Here is a 25,456-nt window from a genome sequence, read left to right as displayed (position 1 = left end):
CACACGGCCGCCCCGTCCGCCAGGGCAGCCGCAGGTGCCCCGCCGAGTGCCACCCAGGCGCCGCGGCGGAACGGCGCGCTGCACTGCAGCCCCGGAGCACAGGGCCGGCCGAGCGCCCCGCCGCAGACCTCGCCCTCGGCCGCGGGGCACACGCGGCAGCAGCGGCAGCGATCCTGCACCGGCGTGGCCCCCGAGGGGCAGGTGGGCAGCGGGGGGCAGCGCATTGGCTCGCAGACCGCGGGGCAGAACGGAGAGGGCCAGGTCCTCTGAGCCTCCACCCTGGGATCGGGAACCGGGGGCAGCAGCAGCAGCCACAGCAGGAGGAATTGTCCCAGCCCAGCGGGTTGAAGCGAAGGTCTAACCATGCTGCTCCCTTCTTCCTCCCACTTTTCCAATTACTTTACCCTGGACCCGCAACCACTTTTAAATGAGCAACACACTCCCGGCCAGGGTGCCGCCTCCACCAGTGCCAGACTTAAGGGGCAGAGCCTGGCAGACCTCTCCACATACACACCCATACATCTTCCCACCACTCGGCCCTCCCTGAGGGCGGCATCCACCCCCCAGGCAGTGGTGAGAGGCGCGAAGTAGCCCGACCCTGAGCAGGGACCTGCATTGTGAAATCCATAAAACCAATAGGGGCAGGATGACAAGAGCCAGCACCCACCCACGGTGGGCATTAGGAAAACACACCACATTTCAGTATCCTCATGTTTTTATTACAAAACAAGCCACAAAACAGTTTTAGAAAATTAACTTTTTGCTACATACCAATTCAGAGAGCACATAACATGAGAAGCACAACCGTTTCCATGCACTCAGCTCAGTAGTTACAGCGAGTGCACTTCACAGCTGAAACATACTGGTTCAAAACACAGAATCATGCCACACCTTCCTAAGCAGTGGGGAAAGGAATCAAACAGTTCAAACCCTACCTAGATGAGTGATGGTAATTGACTGCTGCAGGCAACACGCAGAGAGAAAGGGAATGGGTAGAAATGATTTAATAAACGTAACCATTTCTGACATGTTCAAAGTTTATCAATGAAGCTGATTTGGGAAACTCCATTACCAAAATATTGTTACCTCCATATGCTTGTTTATTTAGTTGTCAGTGCAAATAGACATCAAATCCCACTGCTCCAGTATTGAGCCTGCTATTTATTTACTGGGTCCTTTTAGCCTATGTCAGAGCAGTTATACTCAAAAAAAGTGGGGGGGAAAAAGCAACTTGTAAGTGAACTACAAAACTGGACCTTAAATCTACTTTCTCATGGGAATCTTCCAGCGTCCTACCCAGAAACAGATGTGTAATTCCAACATTTTGACCAGAGGTCACTCTACTTAATGTATGTTTATGTTGTCTCACAGTATGCAAAAAGCCCAATTCTGTTTACCATCAACTGACTTAAGAGAGCAAATCCATAAGCTTTCAAAAGCAGTGGATGGTGAATAGTTCAGCTCTAGGGAAGACCACCTGAAGTACTGTTACATATAGAGTGAGTCAAGACGCCGCCAAATGTCTTATAAAAACAGCACAACTCAGAGAAGGTTTTTATTCCACGAAGAAAATGCAGTACCTTTTTTAGTTCCTTTTATTTTTTAAAACTCAGTTTTATTCCAGAGCCTATGCATTTAACTACTAACCTATAGTGCATCCCCACCCTATTTTTTGCTTTGCTTCCATTTTATTATACATTTAAAACTAAATGCTTTTGTCGTACATATACCACCTTTGGCTCACATGTGTAGTGACATTAAAAGGCTGTACTGTGAAATTGGCCAGAAGGTAAGATATATGGACACAAAAGGAATTCTGAAATAAGGTTTGAGAATGAGAATGCTTTCAGGCTTCATTGAAGATAATTATATTTACCTGGTGTTGGAACTACATGAATATGTTCTAACATGGAATTTCTAAGAAATTGCCAACTAGAGTCCCTGTTTTCCCCCATCATAATAATACAATTTGGATTTATAAGCATGTTCAATTTAACACATTCTCAAAAAAGACTAATGAATAAGAAACATATCAGCTTATTATAATGGCCAATTAATGTAGCAGTAGTATTCTAGCAGAGTTTAATTTTAAAGAGAGAAATGCACAGATTTTTACAATTTACACACCAAAAGGTGGCACCTTTCCATGAGTTAGGGAATGTTTAAAGAGACCTCAAAAGTCTCTAAATGATTTCCATTAATTCAGTATGACTTATTGTGCACTTATTAGCCAAATAATTTTCTTGAGGAAAACTGGAAAATGAAACCAGAGACAAAGAGCTTTAAGAATTTGGAATGACTTTTGGAAGTAGGCTACTTGAAGTATGTTGTAACCTCCACCACTCACAAATAAATAATTCCCAAACCAAGGGTTTCTAAGGACAAAAGTGTATGAGTCTGGAGAGAGAGAGAGAGAGAGAGAGAGAGACCGACCCAGTAGTAGATTTTCTTTTTATACCAGGACCACTATGCCAAGCAATTTAAGTGAAGTATAGCTCCAACACAGTGCAGTCAAGAATAGTTCTCAACATGACATGGACTTCAAGGAAAGAGTGGCTCCTGAAAGAAACATAACATTTCCCTCAAGTTCCTAAGGATTTTCTGATCACATCTTTTCACCTCGGCATTAGATGTGGACATAAGCAGGGAAAGGGATTTACTAAGGTAAAAATACTTCTCTTAGTCTCTTCCACAAGTCATTAATTTTATAATTTAAAGATATAATTAACTGACCTAGCTGATAACAGTTATAGACAGAAATGAGTTACCTTGTCTTTCCCTTTAGGGAACCCTGAGAAGTTCAACATATAAGTTGGATAGACAAATCCTTCCAGGGGCCCCAGAAATAGTTTTTTGTTTTGTTTTGTTTTTTTTGCCAAATGGAAGAAGGTACACCCTGAAATTTGGGTGGGAAATGCAATCTATGCTTTTCTACCTGGGACATCTCTAGTCAGCAATGCATAACCTCTAAATCAGTGTTTCTATGCAGTTTCTATTTTATTAAAAATATAAATATCTATCAAGATTATCTTTCTATCTCTCTGCTCTTAAGTACACAGAACACCTCATCAGATTACAAGGTCGGGTCATGCAAGAACATAAGGCTTCTTTCAAAGGACAACTCAAACAATAAAAAGAAAGCAAATATGCCAGGGCACACAATATTACAGCACTTACACTTAGACTACTGTTGGACCATGAAAAACGAGCTGTGAGGCAGGATTCAAGATAATGTCTGTGCTAAAACAGACCTTTCCTTCTGTTTGGAAAACATGGATCAAGAAAACTTAGCTGGATGAACTCTAATCCATCTCTTCCCAGCATCTGCTTCACAGCAAATCTAAGACTCTAAAATAGAGATCTGATCTATCACACAGTGAATTATCATACAAGTGTCAACTCTCCACACATTCCAACTAACACCGTATCAAGGGAAATGTCTGTTCTGTTCTCAACAGTCATAACATTTAACACTGATAAACCCATCCTCGGGGCTGGACCCGGAAACCAGGTGGGCAGGTCTGTCACTCACACCGACAGTATTTGGGGTCAAAGAACATCTACATGAGAGCAGAGTCGTTCCCAAAATTGACTGATGTATTGAATGAATCATTCCCCGTTCCTCACAAGAGGTCCCTATTTCGTTCTCTATGGGGATCTGCCCTGATGGATTAGCCCCCAGATTTTAACACCTCCCCTTAGAATGGATCCCAGTGAAGCGGAGCCTGGGTCTCCACCTCTCCTCTCTCTGTTTAGGTGCGTTAGTTTCCACCCTTCTACTTCACAAACTTCAGCCAATACAGAGGAATAGGATAAAGCCAGATGACTGGCCTAAGATTCCGTGTCTGTCCTGAAAACAAAGGGAAGGAACTAAAACTAGGACAAGGAAATAAAACTTGGTTAGGGACGAAATTGGACTTCCAACCTTCTCTCATCAGGACGACCTTTCAATAGTCGAACAAGAGGCAACCTGATCTCCACTGAGCATAACCTAGTGATTTTCCCAAATTAAACACACCACGTGGATATTTCTTTTTAAAAAGCCAGCTGGATGGGCCCCTCCCATAGAGCATCCAAAGGAATATGAGCGGCATAAAGGCCTCTGACTATCCTCCAACAGATAGAAAAACAGAGTCATGGCCTCCTTTGCTTGAGTCCTCCCCGTCCCTCCCTCCCTGGGCGCTATGCCTCATCACACATCAGAAGTCCGTATGTTCTCATCATCAAGGTTGAACATAAATGGCTTCTCCTTGGGGTGCTGGGGCTCCGATCGGTGCCTTATCCGGGAGCTGGGCAATGCCCCAGAAGTATTGCTCTCCCCAAGTCGAGATGTGAACAAAGAGTCCTCAAGAGTCTCTTCAGGTGGATGTAGCTTTTCCCCGGCCTGGGGGACAGGTGTCCAGGGTTGCCAGGAGGAGGCCACCGAGGGGGCTTTGCAGAGGGCTTTCTTCTCTTCCACAGGTGGCCGTCCTCTGCAGAAGACAGAGTTGGGCCCACCCGACAGGCTGGAGCTTCCAGAGCGAGTCAAAGAAATGGATCGAGAAAAGGACATTTCCTACAAAAATAAAAGGGAAGAAAAAAACAAACAAAGGAAAGTGAGGGCTTTCCTGACAATGTTTATCCCAAAGCCCCACGCTGAGTACCCACCCACAATCACCGTCTCATAGTCCAGAGACATTTGTCTACAGAAACCAAGTAAGTCCACAGGGACCCACGCCAGACTTGTCAGTCTGCCTGACAGGGAGCTGTGTAGGACACACCTATCCGACCCTACCTCACCTCCTCCAGGAACCAAAACTAAAAAACAAATATGTGTACCCAAGTCAGTCGACAGAGAAAAACAAACAAGGCAGCCCGGGGCTTCAGCTGGGACCAGGCTGCCTGCCTACAGCCCCAAATAAAACCTGCCCCCTCAAGGACACGCATCTCCCGGTTGACAGTGACTATGCGACAGAAAGGAAGTGACTTACTCTGGGGTGGCACTTGAGGGCCTGGACAGCTGCCCTGATCTCTTTAATCCAGCTGTGCATGTCTTCTGGGCTGTCCGCCTGCAAAACACCCACAGCATTTACACAGGCATCCTGGGCACCATGATTTCAGCGCTCAAGGCTCTGACTCAGAGCTAAGTTCATAAAAATCACACCATTAGAGCTGGAAGAACCTCAGAGACCATCTCGTCCAGTGGCTCCAGGCTTTGGAGGACATTTTTTCGGATTTGACACTTCATAAATAAACCAGCTCCAAGTGGAGCAGCTCAGCAGGGGGGCAGAGGTCATGAGGGCGGGGAGAGCTTAGAGGCCCCTCCCCTGTGGAAGTCCCAGACCCCCTTCTGGAACACAGTCGGCCTGGTCCAGCTTTATAGAAAATGAACATGAGGCCCAGGAAGTCAGAGCTCGGGGTCTATGGCCGGTCTACATTCCAGTTCTCCTGCCTCTCAGTGCAGTCATCTTTCCATTACAGATATCTGCACAGAATAAGCGTATTTTCAACTCCGGTCCCATTCAAGCCAAATCCTCTGCAACGCCTCCCAGATGTGTATCATCGCCAAGCAGGACTTCTCTCAAAACACAAACTACCTGAGTCTGCTCTGACTCCCCATCCAGGCCTCAGAGTTGCTAGACTTGGAGTGCTAAGCTTAAAAACATGTAGGACACAGCTGAACAGTAAAAAAAAAAAAAAAAAAGTATTTCCCCCAGTGATACCTACTAAGCCCAGAAGGGGGCAGCAGCGACTCTGTGAAGAAAGGAAGAAAATCTAGAGGCAAAGCCACTGCAAGTGGAGTCCTCTAAGTTCTGTGTTTTCCAGCTTTATAGAGGCTGAATTCTAGCGAAGCCAGCAAAAGTTTACGGAGGCCTTATTCAGTATTACACATGGCATCAGGTGCTGGCACAAGATGGGACCGAGACTGAAGCCTTGACCTCCAGAAATTTATATTTGTTAACCTCTCTCTGTCCCCCTGTGCCTTCCCCAAATGGTTCCATCCCAAATCATAAGTGTGGGGAAAAAAAAACCCACAAGTGTGCATCTGTATATGCAAACACCACACCCCAGACTGCAAAATTGTCCACATACTACCCTCACTTTCCCCATCCCCAAAATGATTCTTTCTCTTTGCGTTATATCAAAATAATACATAATGAGGTTTTTTTTAAAGCCTCAAACTTCATCCCTACCCCTTTCTGTCACCCCAAACCAAGCTTCCTTGGTTAGATGTGTACAGGAGCAACTTGCAAGGGAAATGGTGTCACACCCTGAACACCGGGTCAAAAGTGTGTAGCAACAAGGGCCCAAGGGGAACAGCTCTCTCACGTGCTAGAGCTGCAGCTTTACCTGCACCCTCTCTCTCTGGACTTTTCCCAGTTATTTGACAAGCTGGTGGTTCCCCAAGAAACAGACAAATCCATCCCTAGTCCAAAAAAATAGTCAGGGCAAGATCTTCAAGATTCTTCTGGAAGGTGTTTTACTAATATCAGAGCTAGCCTGTCAACAAGTAGAACTATTGGGAGACTTAAATAAGCTCTTGCAGGTAAAGCAGTTTGAACAGTGTCTAATGCACAGAAAGGGCATTATAAGCATCCGTTATTTTATTATTACTATTACACATGAAGCCTTAAATTCCAACATTATAAATATGTTCACCACCGTCTCCGAGACTTCCCCCACCCCTCATTCTGCAGACAATTCCTACCTAAAGGATCAAATTATCAGGATCAAATAAGGTACCATATTTGGGAGGGAAGAAGGGTTATTTCGCATTGGAATGAGATGGAGGTAAATTGTCCAATAGTAGAAAAGCATTTCTTAGAGATTTTCCTTTGAGGGAAGCAGAGGTGATTTGATGGGGGGGGGGGTGTGGGGGGGTGAATGTTAGAAGACAGAGGGGAAGACAGAGATGGGAGCTGAGGGAGAGACAAAGGCCTCTGACATCACATAGGGATCTGGGAATCTCATTAAGCAAATTGCAAGAGCCCCATGCTGACACTCCAATAATCCGTGTCCAGGACTGTTAAGTTCCTTCTACTCCTTCCATCATCCTAGCAAATTCCCCCACTGTCAACTGTTACCCCACACGCCACAGGCCACCTGTTTGATTGCCTTTTGAGACCTCACCAACAAACTCTCATACAACTAGCCTAGGCCTCTTCACACCAGCCTCCACTTAGCAAGAAGTCACTGAATCACAGAAACCTAGGAGTCACCTGACATAACATCTGGGGATTCAAGACCAAGAATCAAAATCCTCTAAAATGCCTTCAGATCATTTCCAACTCTCCTCTAATATAAATAATGCTGTTAGTCACACCTTTATGCATAAAGCTTTTTCATATGTAAGATTCTTTAACTCCCAGAGAAATCACTAGATAAACAGTATGCATTCCTTTCAGGCTCTTACATTTGGCCAGAAATGTTTCTGGTCAACTACAAGAAAATTTCATTTGCCAACAATACATTATTTTCTACATGTACCCTTGCTAGAACTACATATTACAATTTTTAAAAATCTTTGCTAATATGATAGGCAAAATAATTCAATTTCTTTCTTAAAACATTTAATAATTAATAGAGATGGAAATTGTTTTCTACTTATATGTTCCTCTAATTCTCTAGTTCTGTTTAAGGACATTTTTTCTGTCAGATAATCCAGCTAGCTAACCCAGCCATGTTAATGTTAATAATAACAAACATCGGTAAGCATTACTTTAATGTTTAATAAACTGTTATTTTAAAATATTATTCAAATAGAAAAGCAGATACTGTAACTGATCCCACATGAGAAGAAATAGAATATTACTTTATTGACATCACAATTACAGTCTCTATTAATCATTTTATGATGGGATTCACTGACAACAAACATTCACTGACACCTCAAAGGTTGTATGCAAAAATGGTATATGTGTATATCTATCTTTTATGAAAAGCCTGTGCTTAGCATTAATCAAGAATTTAAAATACCTTAAAACAGTATCACATAGGTAGCTTTATGAACTAGAGGTAAAAACCAGCTCTGAAGTCCACCCACACCATGTGAATCACCAAGACTAAAAAGTGTTTAAAATGGAGAACATGAGGAGACGTGCCAAACTCATGCCCGCATCCTCTCCTGGTGTGCTTAAACATGTGCATTTGTTTCTGGTGCTCGGTTCCCAAAAAAAGTAGGGTTTCTGTTCTTGAGGGCAGTTTCTGAGATGGGGGGAACAAAGGGCATTAAAATGGACCACTGCAGTCTTCGATTTATTGCAGCCCAGTGAGCTTTTCATGAATACCTACTATGAGCCCAGCAATACATGCAGGTTTGAAGGATGGGATTTTAGAGGTCATCAATAAAAGGCCTCCAATATGAACTTCTGGCACTTCCACTACAGCTGTCTAAAATTTTTAGGCAACTCCTTCTTCATTCTATTCCTAATCTCTGCCCTCTCTTCCCAACAGCTAATCACACCTACCCTGTGCCCAAGAGCCAGCCCATCTTTAGACACCCTTGCCACATGACAACCCAGGTCATATACACTATGTAGTTCTGAGTGATGTCATGTACCTTGAAGTCTACGTTAAAACCGTAAGTATCCAAAGAGTTCCAGCCCAACACTCTGCAATCCACGTGTGAGCCCTCTCAGTACAACTTCTGTCCTGACACAGTCCTCTAGTGCTGACAACTGGGCTTATGCCAAGTCATCAAAGCCAGTCTGCACTACATTAGTCATTTCAAATAACTAATCCTCTTGGCTACCTTATACCCTTGACTTTCTATGACTGGGAAATGGGGAGCCTCGCTTGACTTGTATTCTAAAAACTAAAACCTCATTTTGAGCCCTTGTTCAAAAGTGAGAACCATCTACCTACTAATTAGCTTGCTAGCATCACAAGCTTAGATACCTGATTACTGCCAGATTCTGGATCTTTGTCACCATGATCCATCTGCCAAGACACCCAGTTCCCCCAAGCTGGTCTTCCCCAATCCAGAGCCAGACTACCCTCTGCATCTTGGGTTCTGCACCAGGCTGCTTGTCAACACAAATGAGTAGGTCTCATCCTAGCCTCCGGTGCCTCCGAATCAGTCCCGTAACTCACCAGGTTTATGATCTCAAAGTGAAGATGACCTCAGACACTGTGGAGAATTAACTAATATGCTGCCTGTAAATTGCTTAGCATTGTGCCTAGGAGAGCGAAGTGGCCAATAAACGGTCTAGCTTTTTATTAACACAAAAGAAATACTACAGTGTGAGAGATCACACATGTGACATAGAAGGTAAACCTGACATAGAAGGTAAATGACCGACATCTACATAGTTGGAATCCAGCCCCATTCTGTTGCCCAAGTCTCTCTCTTCTGTCCAAGGGATTTATTTCCTCTGCATAGATCTCCCCTGCTCTATGGTCGAGCTACCTAGATACCGAGGACACACGGTTCTTTGAAGCAGGTTTACTGAGCATAACACCTTAGGAAGCAGATCAGAACCAAACTGTATGAGTAGTCACTATATTCTTTCCCTTTCTTCATGAGACATGATTTTTATTTGGAACAAATGACCGAAAGACAAACTAACTGTCAAACTTATTCAGATTTAGGTATATGACGAACTTTCTCAAAACTGAAAGAAATGAGCCTGTGATATCAGGAAGTTCATGAAAGTATTTTCTTGCAAATGATGAATTCTGTGCTTTCAAAGCAAAAATTAGAATTTCAGAAGACTTATATCTACCTCCATGAGCTCGACAGCTTTCCATATTTAAAGACTTGTTGATGAGCCCTGGCTGGTTTGGCTCTGTGGATGGAGCGTCGGCCTGTGGACTGAAGGGTCCCAGGTTCGATTCTGGTCAGGGGCACATGCCCGGGTTGCGGGCTTGGTCCCCAGTTGGGGGCATGCAGGAGGCAGCCAATCGATGATTCTCTCTCATCATTGATGTTTCTATCTCTCTCTCCCTCTTCCTTCCTCACTGAAATCAGTAAAAATATATATAAAAAAGACTTGTTGATGAGGCTAATATTAACAAATGTGATTTTTTAAAAATCTACACTAATAAAAGAGAAAAATGGTAATTGGCGTACGACCGCTACCCTTCTGATTGGCTAATCAGCGTATCCTTATGCAAATTAACTGTCAGCCAAGATGGCGGCCGGCAGCCAGGCAGCTGGAAGCGAACATGAGGCTTCCTTGCTCCCGTGACTGTAGACTCCAACGTTCCCCGCCTCACTTGCCGGCCTCTGAGCTGGCAGTTTGAAACATTCTAACAAATATAGCCGGCTGGGATCTCAGAGCTGAAGTTATACATTGTTTCGATTATAGAATGGCAAACAAACCAGCAGCGGAAGCCTCAGAGCTAGAGCCAGAGCTAAAGCTGGCCCAGAAGAAAAAAAAAAAAGAAAAAAAGGAGTGGTTGGGAGCTTCCCGCCAGCCTGAAAGCAGCCCTCAGCCCCTCACCCAGACTGGCCAGGCACCCCAGTGGGGACCCCCACCCTGAAGGGTGTGTGACCAGCTGCAAACAGCCATCATCCCCTCATCCAGGCTGGCCAGGCACCCCAGTGGGGACCCCCACCCTGATCCAGGACACCCTTCAGGGCAAACCAGCCGGCCCCCAGGCCTCTATCCTATATAGTAAAAGGGTAATATGCCTCCCAGCACCGGGATCAGCGGAGCCGTGAGGCCTCCTGGCACCAGATCAGCGTGACAGGGTGCAGCGCCCAAACCCCCTGATCGCCCTGCGGCTCTGTGTGTGACAGGGTGTGGCGTCCCAACCCCCTGATCGGCCCTGCTCTGTGTGTGACAGGGGGTGGTGCCCCAACCCCCCTCCCCCCACCCACGGGCCCTGCTCTGTGTGTGACGGGGTAGAGCCATAACCTCCCCATCGGCCCTGCCCTGAGTGTGACAGTGGTGGCGCCCCAACCCCCTGATTGGCCCTGCTCTGTGGGTGATAGAGGGCGGCGCCCCAACCCCCTGATCCACCCTGCTCTGTGTGTGACAGGGGGCAGTGCCCTAACTCCCCTATCGGCCCTACTCTGTGCGTGACAGGGGGGAGCTCCCCAACCTCCTGATGGGCCTTGCTCTGTGCATGAGAGGGGGAGCTCCCCAACCCCCTGATGGGCCCTGCTCTGTGCGTGATGGGGGGGGCAGTGCCCCAACCCCCTGATTGGCCCTGCTCTGTGAGTGACAGGGGGCAGCGCCCCAACCCCCTGATGGGCCCTGCTCTGTGAGTGACAGGGGGCAGCGCCCCAACCCCCTGATTGGCCCTGCTCTGTGCATCACAGGGGGTGGCGCCGCAACCTCCCCATTGAACCTGCCTTGTGCATGGACAGGGGGGCGGCGCCCCAAACCCCCCCAATCAGCCCTACCTTGAGGGGGATTCAGGGGCTGCACCTAGGGATTGGGCCTGCCCTCTGCCACCCAGGAGCAGGCCTAAGCCAGCAGGTCGTTATCTCCCGAGGGGTCCCAGACTGCGAGAGGGCACAGGCCGGGCTGAGGGACCCCCTCTTCCCCCCCGAGTGCACAAATTTTTGTGCACCGGGCCTCTAGTCTATATATAAAAAGCTAAGTGTCCGCCCGACTGGTAGCTATGATGCGCACTGACCACCAGGGGACAGATGCTCAATACAGGAGCTGCCATGACACGCATTGGCCATGGACCTGGCGCCAACAAATCAACACTGGCATCCCCCAAGTGGGACACCCCACCAAACTGCAGCCAATGCTGCTGAGACCCCATGGCACAAAATGCGGCCCACAGCCCAGCCCAGCCCAGAAACAGTTGCTGTGGGCGCCCAGTAATGACGTCACATAGCAACACCCAGCTTCTTCTCCCTAGCGACTAGCAATAGCCAGGTGCAAACATTTTACAGTTTAACCAAATGTCTGTGAAGCGTTTTCCCGTGCCTCATCTCATTTGATGTTCACTGAAGTCCTGGAGTAGACAGATAAGAGACTAGGTAGAATCCTATTTTCTTTTCGTTAGCAAGATGTGAACAGCGATACTAAAATATTTCTTCTAATTAATTTCCTTTCAATGTGCACGAATCCGTGCACCGGGAGACTAGTTATATAATAAAATGTGTCCACATTTGGAAGATCTGCATAGCTCAGCAAGACCATGATTTTCCAAATGTCCTATGCACACAGTTACAAAATCATGTATTGGCAAAAAGGATTCATTCAAAGCGAAAAACTAACCAAAGGATTTTAATGTAAGAGTATGAAAGTTTATTATTATTGGCTTCTGATTCCACATTGCATCTAAACATGAAGAAACTAACTACTATTTGCCAAGTTTTGGTGTAGAATCAAAGAAGAATACCCACAATTACCTGGGAAAGCTATTAAAATATTGCCTTCTTTCCAAATACATATCTGTGCAGGGCCAGATTTTCTTCATATTCTTCCATCAAAACAACATATGGCCCCAGATAGAATGCAGAGGCAGATATGAGAACCCTGCTGTCTTCTATTAAGCCAGACATTAATGAGATTTGCAAAAACAAAAAACAATGCTACTCTTGTTGCCTTTTTTGTTTCAGAAATATAGTTCCTTTTCATAAAATGTTACTTGTCTTAACACAAATCAGTTTAACAGTTGCTATTTTAAAATAAAATAATACATATCTTTAGTGATTTTTAATCTCGACTCTTCTCTAACTTCAGATTCCTCTTTGAGTTAGTTGTGATAAACAGATGTGTCCATTTGCACATTTATTTATTCAGGGTGATGTTAGCATTCTTTTGCCCCAGAAAGGTGGGAGCAGACAGCAAAGGGGAACAGAAGGGATGAGAAGCCACTGGTAAACATGCAGATGATGGGAAACCATTTGAACGTTTTTTGTTGTTGCTGGTTGGGGGGGGGGGGGTTCATGTTCCCAAAGCTCTGTCCTAACTCTTACCCGGCACAATGATTCACTTGACAAATACTTATTTAGTAGCACCAGTGTGTCCGGCATTGTCTGTCTAAGGGCCTTCACAGCACGTCGCCTTGGATGTCCCAGAGACAAGGTAACCACCTGTGCCAGTCTTGCCCGATTCACAGTGATTGCTGCCACCAGCTGCCCTTGCTGCTCCTTTCTCCCTCCACCCCACACCCAACCAACAGTCAAGTCCTAGAAAAGACCCTTTCACAGCTTTTACATGTCCCACACTTGTCCATCCACCCTAAGTTCGGGCTTCCTTTTATCCCGCACCTACATTACAACAGCCTTCAAGTTGGCCTGCCTCCTATCTTCCCCCTTTCTCATCAGTCCTCTACACTGTTCTACACAGCTAGCCTGCTGTTCTAGGGGCGAGGGTGGAGGGCTATCAGCTCTACTTTACAGATGAGAAAACAAGGCTCTGAAAGTGAGAGCACCTGCCCAAGTAATATTTTTAGAAGGCAGATCTGACTGGGTCACTCCCTTAGTTCAACCTCGAGGGGCCTCACCCTTAGCATAAAAGAGAAATTCTGTAACAGCTTGCAAGGTCAGGGGCCTGTGCATCTGCCTTCCAGCCTCCTGTATGCTCTGTGCTCCTTTTATCTCCAGGTGTTTTTTTGTTGTTGTTGTTGTTGTTGTTTTTTACACACGTTGTTCCCTCTGCCTGGGCCATTCTTTCCTCAGCAGACTCAGATTTAGATATGTCTTCCCTCAGGAAACCTCCCCTGACTCCCTGAAGCTGGGGGAGATGCCCTTTTTGTGAGTTCCCATGGCAACCACTACTCAGTCTAATGGTAGCACTCGGCACACTTTTGTTTTGTTAATATTCTCCTATCCCCACCAGTGAGGGAGGTTCACACTAGTGATACATTTAGCTTCTTCTGGCATATTCTGAATTCCATACTGGGATCACCTGACCTCCTAAATGCTTTTTTAAATTGTGCTGTAAAGTTCTATTTCATGCATCTATAGCAGTATCATACAGAATAGTTTCACTGCCCTACAAACTCCCTTGTGTTCATCCATCGAACACCCCCCCCAACCCCATCACACTGTGTTAATTGCTTGTGGACTTGACTCTCTCTCTCTCTCTCTGGTTCAGAATCTGTTCTATGCAAAACAGTGTCCCCAGCATGAGGCAGAATGGCTGGCATTCTGAAGACTGTTCTACAAATATCTCTTAAAAGCCAGACATGGAAATGCCTTTGTTGCACCTACAGTTTAAAACTTTGTCCCTGAACAGCAATGGAACCAGCTCTAATACCCCCAGCACCACTTTCCATAGCTTCCCTATGTCGTCTCTCCCGGGATGACAAGTGCTTGTCTGAATGAATGGCCCTAACCGGTTTGGCTCAGTGGATAGAGCGTCGGACTGTGGACTCAAGGGTCCCGGGTTTGATTCTGGTCAAGGGCACATGCCAGGTTGTGGCTCGATCCCCAGTGGGGGGTGTGCTGGAGGCAGCCAGTCAATGATTCTCTCTCATCATTGATGTTTCTATCTCTCTCTCCCTCTTGCTTCTTCTCTAAAATCAAATATATGTATATACTAGAGGCCCGGTGACAAAATTCATACACTCGGTGGAGGGGGTCCCTCAGCCTGGCCTGCACTCTCTCGCAGTCCAGGAGCCCTTGGGGGATGTCCAACTGACAGCTTAGGCCCACTCCCCGGCAGTCGGACATCCTTAGCACTGCTGTGGAGGCGGGAGAGGCTCCCGCCACCACCCCTGCACTCGCCAGCCATGAGCCCGGCTTATGGCTGAGCGGCGCTCCACCTGTGGGAGTGCACTGACCACCAGGGGGCAGCTCCTGCGTTGAGTGTCTGCCCCCTGGTGGTCAGTGCACGTCATAGTGGCCAGTCGTTCCGCTGTTCAGTCAATTTGCTTATTACCCTTTTATCATGTAGGATGGAATCCACAGACAGCTAAGGCTGCCAGCTCAGAGAGGGGACGACTGGAGCTGCTACCCAACACATGGGGGAGGGGTGACCCCTGTGGAAGGGAGTGACACTTGAAACATAGAGGAAAGGGCAGGGGAAGCCTTGAAAGCGTTGGCTGAGCCCCCCTAAACATCCCCCCCATTTAAACCGACACGTGACATGGCAGTCTTAGCACTAGAAATGTATTATCACGATGCTGTATGAGTCACAGCACAGGCTGGGCGAAGGGCTTGTTTGGAAATCTGCCTTCCCAGCGCCTCCAATTTGAGGAGTTGGGAGAACTCCAGCTGTGGGTGAAGGGGAGAAGCTCTGATAGCTTGAACGGCCAGAGCCCAAACAATGGCTTTCTCTGTGCAGCTGGGCTGTGCACCTGGCGCCTGCACAGGGGCCTCTGAGCTGTTGCCCTTCCGCACACAGGGATGACCACACGGGCGGAGCTTATAAATACCCTCCAAAGGAGAAGTGAAACCACTGACCGGTTCTCCTTTTCTCTGCTTAGCTGGCGCCCAGCAGCTGGGAGCAGCTGATCCTCGCTCACGTTCCCCAGTACAGTGGCTCAACCTGCTCTTATATTTCATGGTTGGGAAGCTTTTGGCAAACATCCTGTTTAGAATAAAATGGGACTCACACTGACTTTCAGGGGCTAAATTTACCAACTAGAAACTTCAAGCAAAATAAAAGAGAAAGCAATGGAAACGGTGAGGCGTCTGCGTACACCGTTCCCAGAAACGGAACATAAAAGTCTTCGTGGAGCGGGCTTTTTACCTGTACATAGAAGGTCCTGGAGCTTGTGATGATTTCAAACAGGTTGTCCCGCATTAAGAGATCCCTAGACAGAGAAAAGGGAAGTTACCAGGCAGGCTGGCACACACATCGAGGACTTGGTTTGTCCTAAGTCAAGACACCAGTACCCTCTACCATAAAAAGGCCATTCCTCCCTCAGCCCCTGCCTCAAAAAACATTACAGGGCTTCCCCCTGGCTTCACTCCTTAGAGCAGGGGTGGGGGACATCTGGCCCGTGGGCCATATAAGACCCACGAAATCATTTGGTCTGAGCCTGCCAACACAATAGGGGTGAATTAATTAAAAGTTTAAACAAATATAGCAAGCTACTTTTTAAGTTGATAATTCTGTATGGTACTCAAATGATGTTACAAATATCCAAATGGCCCCTGGCAGAAAAAAGGCCCCTGCCTTAGAGGGTCTTGGGAGGTTTCAACATCCCCATGGGACCTCCCCACCACACACATGCACATCACCACTACCACCAGGTCTAACCAGATAAACCGACTGCTAATATCTACCACACCCTACACCATCTACAGTTGTGGGTTGGTTGATTTGCTTTAGTGGCTAAGATGTACAATGTGCTCTGTGCAAAGCACTATTTAGAGTGCTTTTTTTTTAGAGTCAAGTAGATAAAAATTTTATTTTATATAGATAGATACATAAATAGATCTATCTACTAGTATATATATATATATATATATAGAGAGAGAGAGAGAGAGAGAGAGAGAGAGAGATATAGATATATACAGGGTCTCTCCCAAATATGCATACACACTTTGGTTATAAAGTCAGTGTTTATTAACATACATTTCACTTTCAAAATTAAGTGAATTATCAGCTCGTAGTGTATCTAGTGAAACTTTATATCTCGAACTTAATTTGTTCCGGAAGGCTGTTCGAGAAACGATTTGTTTGAAAACCAAATCATTTTTTCTCCATTAGAAATAATGCAAATTGAATTAATCCGTTCCAGACCTCAAACAATTCTATTTTAATCTTTCTTATATACAATACAAGTCTAATATACCGTTTAATTTATAAACACTTCTTTTCTTAAATTTACCACACTCCCCACTAGCCTGAAACGAATTTTTCATACATCACAGCCTCAGAATTGCTATCACTGGTTAACTCCTTTTCATTTATCTAATCAACAACAGTTTTGCTACCTATTCAATCGCCTGTGATTGTTGGTTTGTGAGCACTTTCACACCCTTAGCAACATTAGCACTCTTGATGGCCTCTTTATGTTTTAAAATTGTGCTAATTGTGGATTTCCCCAGCAACAAAAGCATTCTCTCCTTTGTTTGCTGCCTGAGAGACCTTTTTATCATGCTGAGGTGTCAGCATGAAAGGGTTGTCAGGTTGAAAACTGAAGTTTTGGTCAACAACCAAGACATTTTTTCTGTGAACAACTTGATGAAGAACCGAATGTTCAAGATGGGAGATGTTCGAGAACCGAGGTTTGACTGTATACATTTGGGGGGGGACACCCTATATACTAGTATAGAGAACAGACATATAACATTACATTAGTTTCAGGTGTACAACATAATGATTCGATATTTTTATATATTGTAAAATGATCACAATCGGTCTAGTTAACATCCATCACTACACAGTTACAAATTATTTTTCATGTGATGAGAACTTTTAAGATCTACTTTCTTAGTAGCTTTCAAATATACAATGCTGTATTGTTAACTATAGTCTCTACACTGTCCATTACATCCCCAGGATTTATTTGTTTTATAACTGGATGTTTGTACCTTTGGACCCTCTTCACCCATTTCACCTACCCGACTCCCCACCCCCACCTCTGGCAACCACCAATCTGTTCTTCGAGGAAACCCAGGCTCAGAGAGGTCACATGACTTGCCCATGGTACCAGAGTTAGTAAATGGCAGAGTCAGGATTTGAACACAGGTCTGACTCCAGGGTCTATGCTTTAATTACTCCATTGTTTGCCTCCCCTAAGGGTACCAAATCTCTCATTTCCGAACCCTCTTCCACCAGCTTCATTAAATTCCTGCTCTGTGCCTCATTCCACTGGGCTGAGGGGATTGGACACTAAAGAGGAAAAAAGGAAGGAGAGAGTAGACGACTTTAAGATGCTTCAAATCGGGTGCAAGTTTGGGACGAGGGATCCTGACTTCTACAAAGAAGGCAAGAAGTAGCTGATACGCACTTGGTGACAAACCTCAAACCAGGTGAAATGATTTACAATGTTAAATATATGTGTATCCAGTCACAGTGGGGGATATATAAGGAGTGAAAGGCCTAATTCCCTCTCAATAAAAAAAAATACATAAAAAAGCAAAACTACATAATCTGGTGCCAGACTGTGTGCTGAACGCCAAGAGTTAGAATAATTCCAGGAAAGGACTGATCAGAGGCGGAGCTGGCTTCGTGAATGAAGACCTGAAAGGGAATGGCAGGTGTTGGGCCAGAGACATGGGCCCCGGGCAGAGGAGCGTGAGACTAAAGACCCACATGGAAGGGGAAGCGAGCCAGGGGTGAGGTGGACCTGGGGCCAAATGCTGACTCCACTTTGGGAAAAGGTATTTTAGGAATATTTTTAAAACTTGCTGAGCCTTTGTACCCTAACTGCACAATAGAGATGAGAAGACCTCCTTGATCAGGCTGGTCTCCACAAAGATCAATTACAGAGGCATCTGGTACCGTGCGCATCACAGAGAGGCCACCTGAAACACATTTCACTGTGATTAGCATCGCTTGCTGAGTGTCTCAGTAGAGATGGCTCTTCTCTCTCTCTCTCTCTCTCTCTCTCTCTCTCTCTCGCTAAAACACTTCAACCTTTGAAACTACGCTTGCAAATAGAATGGCATCGTGGAATCAACTACCGAGGAGGTAAATGCAAAGCAGGGAGGGAGGACTCTGCTTCCCAGGCTACCTGTTGCCTTTCCGTGCAATTCAGCAAATGTTGGTTCAGGACCCAGATGCCCGAAAGCCCCTTGACTGGGTCGGGGAGAGGACGCAGTCTCACAGGCCTGGGACCTGCAGAGGCTTGGGGACTTCTCCCCACAGTATCTCCAACCCTTTCATTCTTTTACTCAAAGTTCCGTCTGCGTCTGACAGTCAGAGATGTACGCAAAGTACGAAGCACTCTTCAGACTGAGCCTTATCTGGGTTCTCTGAGCTCCCCAACAGGCTCACATGGTCACATGTCCAGTCTGTACAGGCCCTCCAGGGTCAGGGACATCTCCAAGGCTCCGGTCATGCCGCCTTTCCTCCGCCCACTCCTCTGGAGCCACACTTCTGGAACTCCCGTCTCCAGCTACTTTCACGAATGATAAATCGCCACTGGGACTTCCCTGACCTATGCTCTCAGCTCCATGTGCAGGACAGCGCGGCCTTCAGTCCTGCTTCCCTGGGTCACACAGCAGTGTTCACGCTGACCCTGCCTCGCCTTCGCTCGGAGCAGGCTGCCTGCTGCTCACAGCTTCCCTGGTGATGCCGACTCTGCTCGCCCCGTTCACGGGATGGACCGGCCACCATGCAGTCCCTAAAGACTGCAGATTCAGGGCCAACACGAGGATTTCTAGATGTCCAGACGCCCTTGGGTCTCTAAAGCTTAGTTCCAACAGCATCTGTATTTGGTGCTGCATATGGGAGAGCCCTCACCCCGGGGTCCCAGGTCCACAAATCATCCTATGCACCATGACACTTTCCTAGCAGAAAGAGGAACACATTAAAAATGCCTCCTCTCCTGCCCAGTGGGGTGACAGAGTTGCCATATCACCCTGTGTGAAGGGGTATCAGGGACTTGCCAAAGGCAGGGGGGAGGGAGGAGAGAAAAGGCGTAAGAAATTCAGAGAGGAGGCACCGGCAGAAGAGTGAGCTGCCCAGAAGTGCTGCAAAGTGAGTGAGGATGGGCACAGGCCCCTCTGAGCCCATCCTCCTGTGGGATGAGCATCTAACTACCTCCGAGAAGCATCTCAGCACCACTCTCTTCTTTGTTCCTACACGCTTTCTTTTTCTCCATCAGAAAATTATTGCACAGGCTCATCTTCTCAGGAGTGAGAGTGAAGTTATGGGCAGAGGGTAAGCCAGCCCAGTGTGGCCTCACACCCACGTCAGCTAGGATGTGGTGACTCCCACCACGAGACCTCAGGCCTGGGCCCTTGTCTTGGAAGATGTGAACAGAGCCGCAGAAGGGTAGTAAGCGGAGGTTCCAGAGGGCAAGTGGGGGTTCTGATCAGGAAAAAAATCAGCAGAGACAATTACCCAGATTTGACCAGACACTCATGGGTCTTGAGGACATCCTTGAGAAATATCGTGCGCAGTGGTTCTCGGTCCTGGGGGGGAGAAATGTAGAGATAGGTAAACAAGACCGTCCCCATAATGCCACAGCCCACACCAGCTAACTGACATGCCTCTCTCATTGGAGATGGTCGGCTAAAAGCAGGTTACCAGCAAGGCAAGGTCTCAAATGAATCAAGAGCGGAAAAAATCTATAAAGATGCTCTGTGGCTCTGACCACAGGACAGCTCGCTGCACAGAAGGAGGGAGGAAGTCCGGGCCACTGTAATAATGAGCACACAGGACGGATGGAGACAAGATGGAGGCATCTCGGGAGTCTGTGCGTGTGCCCACATCTCTGTGTGCACACCCATGCACGTGTGTGTGCGTGCGTGCACACACACACACACACACACACACACGGGGTTACCAGGTTCCTCTTCCCTCCATGACCTCTCAGAAGGCCCAGAGAAACTACAAACCTGCTCACACTTGAAGTAGCAGATGCTGAAGTCATCAAGCGCAAAGAAGCGACGTTTCCAGCTCTTCCGCTGAAATGCAGAGTAAAGAGCAGACATTAGAAGGGGCCCCAGCTTCTGCAGGGGGTTCTAACGCTAAGCTCCCAGGACGCGGCCCAGGGAAGCCCGGCTCCCATCGGGGCCAGGCCTCTGACTTGTGGGTGAATGTTTGGGCCCAAGACCCTCGGGGTTTGGGCGGAGGCACAGAGGACTCTCCCCGTCTATACCCACACCCACCGACTCAAGGAGTCACCAGAACCCGCTCCAGCCCCGGCGCTGACACTCACCACATTCCCTTGCTTCACGCAGTAGCCGCTCTTGATGAAGGGGTGGCCAGTGGGTACCCGGCAGCCCGTCGTGGGAATGTAACTCTGAGACCGTCGAAGGATGGCGTGGGACCCTGGCTCACCCCCTTCCTGCCCGTCCCCACCATTCTACAAGGAAATGGTGTCCGGTTAGCACCTGCCCCTCCATCCTTCGGCAGCTCACCACCACCCCCACCTCCCTCTGGCCAAGTCACCTCTGGCCTCTTTGCCCACGATGAGGGTCAACGAACTAAACAAGAAAATAACGATTTCCTTTGCTCCCATCAGGCACTGTACCAAGTGCCTTCACGGAATATCGCTTAGGGAGGGTGGGCAGGCCCAGGAGAGAGGGAAGGGCAGAGAGAGCAAATCAGAGGAGCCAGGAAGCCTCGAGGGCCTTCCTCAGCCCCACGCCTCAAGGGGTTTACACGTGCTCGTCCCAAACCGTGCCAGCCACACAGCGTCAAGCTTCAGTGGCCTCAGTCTCTGCACTGCCGTTCCTTACATCCATGTGGCTCTGCCTCGCCCCATCCACCCCGTCCTCAGTATAGTCCTCTGTGCACACTGGCACACAGGGCACTACACACCCCCACGACCCCTGGCAGCCCAGGCCCAGCACCTGGTTGATGGGCGTGTGGACCACCACCCCTCCGATGATCTCTGTCTTGTAGGCCACCTGCGGCTTCTTCTCCAGGGCCGGAGGAGCTGCTAGGCTTTTGAGCACTTCCGTCGTCAGAGGCAGGTTCCCAACTTTGGGTACCTGGGAAGAATGAGGGCATTGCGGTCAACAGCGAACAGAGGCTTAAGAAAAGCAGGGAGTCGAAAGAAGGATGGAGAGGGATGAGAAAAGCTAATGTACTAAATTATAGCAAGACACCCCTCTCCTCCCCAGGCCTTCCACTGATCCGGAGCTGAATATGAAGAACTCTGCCAGCAACTTCACACACACACACACACACACACACACACACACACACACACTTGCTCAACAAATGTACTGAGCACCTACTGTGAGTCAGCCCTTCCCTGGAGAGAGACTAAAGATAAAACAGCAAATTTAGACACAAGTCCTGCCCTCATGGCAAGTATGTGCTAGTAGGGGAGACAGACAACAACTGCATAGCAAAATAACTACAAATCAGAATAACTACAAATCTTGGCAAGTGCCATGAAAAAAATACACAGGAGCTGAGCTAGACAGCAGCAGGGGAACTGCTAGAAATAGAGTGGTCAGCGGGGGTGTCCAAAGGAAGGGACGTGCAAACAGTCACCTGGAGGGGGAGAAGGAACCAGAAATATGAAGACAGAAGAAAGCATGCCAGGGCATAGGTAACACACATGTGGTATATGATACAGAATTAAGGAGCATGAGCTTTGCAGCCAACAGGCCAGAGTATAAGCCCTGATCTGTCACTAACTGACCCAGTGACCTTAGGCAAGTCACTGAATCTCTCTGGACCTACACGGTCCCCTGTGTGAAATGGGAAGCGAAATCACATTTATGTCGTAGAGTTGCTGTGGTTATCAAATGACAGCGCATATACACTTAAAAACTTTATAAACACAAATAACAGCACAAAAGTATTACAAATCATTTTAACATTTCACAAATGGTGCTAACATGTACAAACTCGGCCCTTTCTGAAGCGTGAGCTATGTCTGTCCCTCGCCCCGGCTGATCAAGCAATCACACATGTTCATGGTTAGTTTGAGACCACAGGCCACATATTGCAAACTGGCCCGAAGGCAGACGTTGCCCAAACTGTGTTTGGTTTGCCCTACACAGTACATGTTTCAATCTACATTTAAAACTTGGGATACTGCCCGGCCAGCATAGCTCAGTGGTTGAGCGTCGACCTATGAACCAGGAGGTCTCAGTTCGATTCCTGGTCAGGGCACATGCCCTGGTTGTGGGCTCGATCCCCAGTGTGGGGTGTGCAGGAGGCAGCCGATCAATGATTCTCTCTCACCATTAATGTTTCTCTCTCCCTCTCCCTTCCTCTCTGAAATCAATAAAAATATATTTAAATCATAAAAAAAACAAACAGAAATTCTCATTAAAAAAAAATTGGGATACTGCACATAAAAATCCAGATTTCCAGCCCCATCGCAGCTCACTCTTTAGAGGGGCAGTACATTCGTCAGTTTGCCACTCTCCCTACCGTCCCCCCACACCAAAGCCACGTGGAACTTATCTACACTTAGGTTGTTTTTCATCCTCCCTGCCCACTTCCTCCCTGTCACTTATAAAAGAGTTTGCAAACTCTGAAAAAATATTTCATTTGTAAGAGACAAAGAGAGGCCCAGAATACTCAAGTCATTTGGCCAAAGCCATGACTAATAATTAACCAGAGAGCAGACCCTGACTCCCAGCTGGTGTGGTGTCCACAGCATCACAGAGCCTCTCATTCACGGGAACTCAGCGCCCTGTGCGGCTCTGCCAGGAAAGGAACTGCAGGCCGGGTGAGAAAAGCTAACATCCTCTTCCTCTTCTTCCACAGCCTAGGGAGTCAGAAAGACCCAAGACTCTACCAGTGGTTCTCAACCTTCCTAATGCCGCGACCCTTTAATACAGGTCCTTATGTTGTGGTGACCCCCAACCATAAAATTATTTTCGTTGCTACTTCATCACTGTAATTTTGCTACTGTTATGAATCGTAATGTAAATATCTGATATGCAGGATGTAGTTTCATTGTTCGCAACCCACAGGTTGAGAACCGCTGCGACCCTTCAAGAGCTCTCAGCACAGGGAGACCAAGGGCCACTCCATGTGGTGTCCTTTCAAAGGAGGAAGACCACTGTGATTACACTGGGGCCCCAGAAAGACGAGACCCCTCTTTCGTGCCTGCAAACTCCGCTTACTTAGGCCAGGGTGACCTCTGCCTGCCACCTCGCCAGACTGGGCCACAAACCTACCCCGTCGTTTCCTCTGGCTGGTGAGAGAGAACAGCCTCTCCATTGCTTTGGGCCAACATTCAATGCCAAGCAATGAGCTAAACTCTTTCTGCATTCTCCCTAATCTCAAGCAGTCCTATCTAGTAGGCATTAGTGTCATTATTTCCTCCGTTGTATAGATGAGGTAAACAAAAGCTCATTAAAATGAAGTAATTTGCTCGAGGACTGCCTGACTCCCCAGCGCTAAATACACCTACCTACCTATTTACCTACCTACCACCCTTGCTAATTTTCTCCAGAGTTTTGCTATTGTGCGATAAAACTCCTTAGGAATGCTGAGACTTGCTGGGGTGTTTAGTGATATAATCACCATAGAACAGCAGAAATTCTCCCCAAATGACCCATATGAATTCCTGAAACGCAGCAAAGAAACAGGGACATAGGCTTTGAGCTCACAGTGGCCAGGAAAAGCCTCATAGAAGCTCGGCTGTTGTGTTGCCTCTCAGAATCTTGTCATCCACCCAGAGAACGGCTGGTAGTCAGTGCACATGCCCCTGCAGCGTGTGCTGCTTCCAACCAGCCTTCCCAAAACCGTTACTCTCCTGAAGATTTTGACTCAGTCTGTGAAGGACAAACTCAACAAAAACTACGCTCTGAGCTTGAAAACAAGGTCATCCTTTTGGTCTGTCCATGGCCCAGCGGCCAATTTATTTTTTTTTTAAATATATTTTATTGATTTTTTTACAGAGAGGAAGGGAGAGGGATAGAGAGTTAGAAACATCGATGAGAGAGAAACATCGATCAGCTGCCTCCTGCACACTCCCCACTGGGTAGGTGCCCGCAACCAAGGTACATGCCCTTGACTGGAAGCGAACCTGGGACCCTTGAGTCCGCAGGCCGATGCTCTATCTATTGAGCCAAACCGGTCAGGGCCCCAGCGGCCAATTTAAAGGTGTGCCCTCTGCCATCAACCTGCAGCGTGTTCTCTGAGGCTGCAGATCCACATGGCTCTCATGCGCACTGTGTCATGAGACTTGCAAGGACTCATCTTTCCTCTCACCGGGCTCAGCTAGACTGCTGGGAGGGACAATCCAACAGGGGGGTGGGGGTGGGGGGCTGTGCTTCACTTCGTATAGATGAAGTAAACAAAAGCTCGTTAAAATTAAGTAATTTGCCCGAGGACTGCTGACTTGCACAGCTCAATTTTCAACCCTTTATAGAAATGTAGTGAGTTCAATAACGTCCCCCCATAACCTCAGAATGCGACCTTATTTGGAAATAGGGTCTCTGCACGTGGAATTACATTAAGATGAGGTCATATGGTTCAGGGTGGGCCCTAACTTCTATGACTGATGTTCTTATAAGAACAGGGGAGGTCACACAGACACACAGCCATACAATGATGGAGGCAGAAACGGAATGACGCAGCTAGAAGGCAGGACACCAAGGGCTGCCGGGAGCCACCAGATGCTGGAAGAGGCAAGGACTCTCCCCTAGAGCCTTCAGAGAGAGCACAGCCCTGCTAACACCTTGACTTTGGACATCCAGCCTCCAGAACTGGGACAGAATACATTTCGGTTGTTGTAAGCCACTCAGTTTGTTACAGTGGCCGCAGAAAAAAATAGCAAAATGCTAATACTCTGAGAGAGCCCAATTCTTTAAATACCACATGGTGACTGTTTTCTTCAATCATAAGGACTTAATGACCTTAGCCTAATATGAACAATGATCTGTGGGCAGAAGCACTGGATCTATCCTGGCTCCAGAACCTGAGGCAACCCTCTTTGATCTCTAGGCATTTCCATTCCCTCCTTTATAAGTGGGATAATAACACTTGCCCTTCCTATTTAAGGTTTTTAC

General features: G+C 47.3%; 2 protein-coding genes across 2 annotated transcripts in view; both read right to left on the bottom strand.

Moving 5' to 3' along the window:
- The window catches only part of HTRA4 (HtrA serine peptidase 4), a 10,550-nt gene extending 10,185 nt beyond the window's left edge, over positions 1–365 (bottom strand). Inside the window, exon 1 of the mRNA XM_023751824.1 lies at positions 44–365. Within this exon, the coding sequence (XP_023607592.1) occupies positions 44–365 (322 nt within the window). The remainder of the gene's footprint in view (positions 1–43) is intronic.
- Positions 366–697: 332 nt separating this feature from the next.
- Positions 698–25,456, bottom strand: part of PLEKHA2 (pleckstrin homology domain containing A2) — a 59,849-nt gene continuing 35,090 nt past the window's right edge. Inside the window, exons 6-12 of the mRNA XM_006086248.3 lie at positions 21,320–21,460; positions 20,683–20,829; positions 20,360–20,428; positions 19,863–19,933; positions 15,591–15,654; positions 4,971–5,048; positions 698–4,555 (exon numbers count right to left, since the gene is read on the bottom strand). Of these exons, the coding sequence (XP_006086310.1) occupies positions 4,193–4,555; positions 4,971–5,048; positions 15,591–15,654; positions 19,863–19,933; positions 20,360–20,428; positions 20,683–20,829; positions 21,320–21,460 (933 nt within the window). The 3' untranslated portion in view covers positions 698–4,192. The remainder of the gene's footprint in view (positions 4,556–4,970; positions 5,049–15,590; positions 15,655–19,862; positions 19,934–20,359; positions 20,429–20,682; positions 20,830–21,319; positions 21,461–25,456) is intronic.

Source organism: Myotis lucifugus, unplaced genomic scaffold (assembly GCF_000147115.1).
Source record: "Myotis lucifugus unplaced genomic scaffold, Myoluc2.0 scaffold_26, whole genome shotgun sequence".
In the NCBI taxonomy this organism is placed as follows: Eukaryota; Metazoa; Chordata; class Mammalia; order Chiroptera; family Vespertilionidae; genus Myotis; species Myotis lucifugus.
This window is presented reverse-complemented; position numbering and strand designations above follow the sequence as displayed.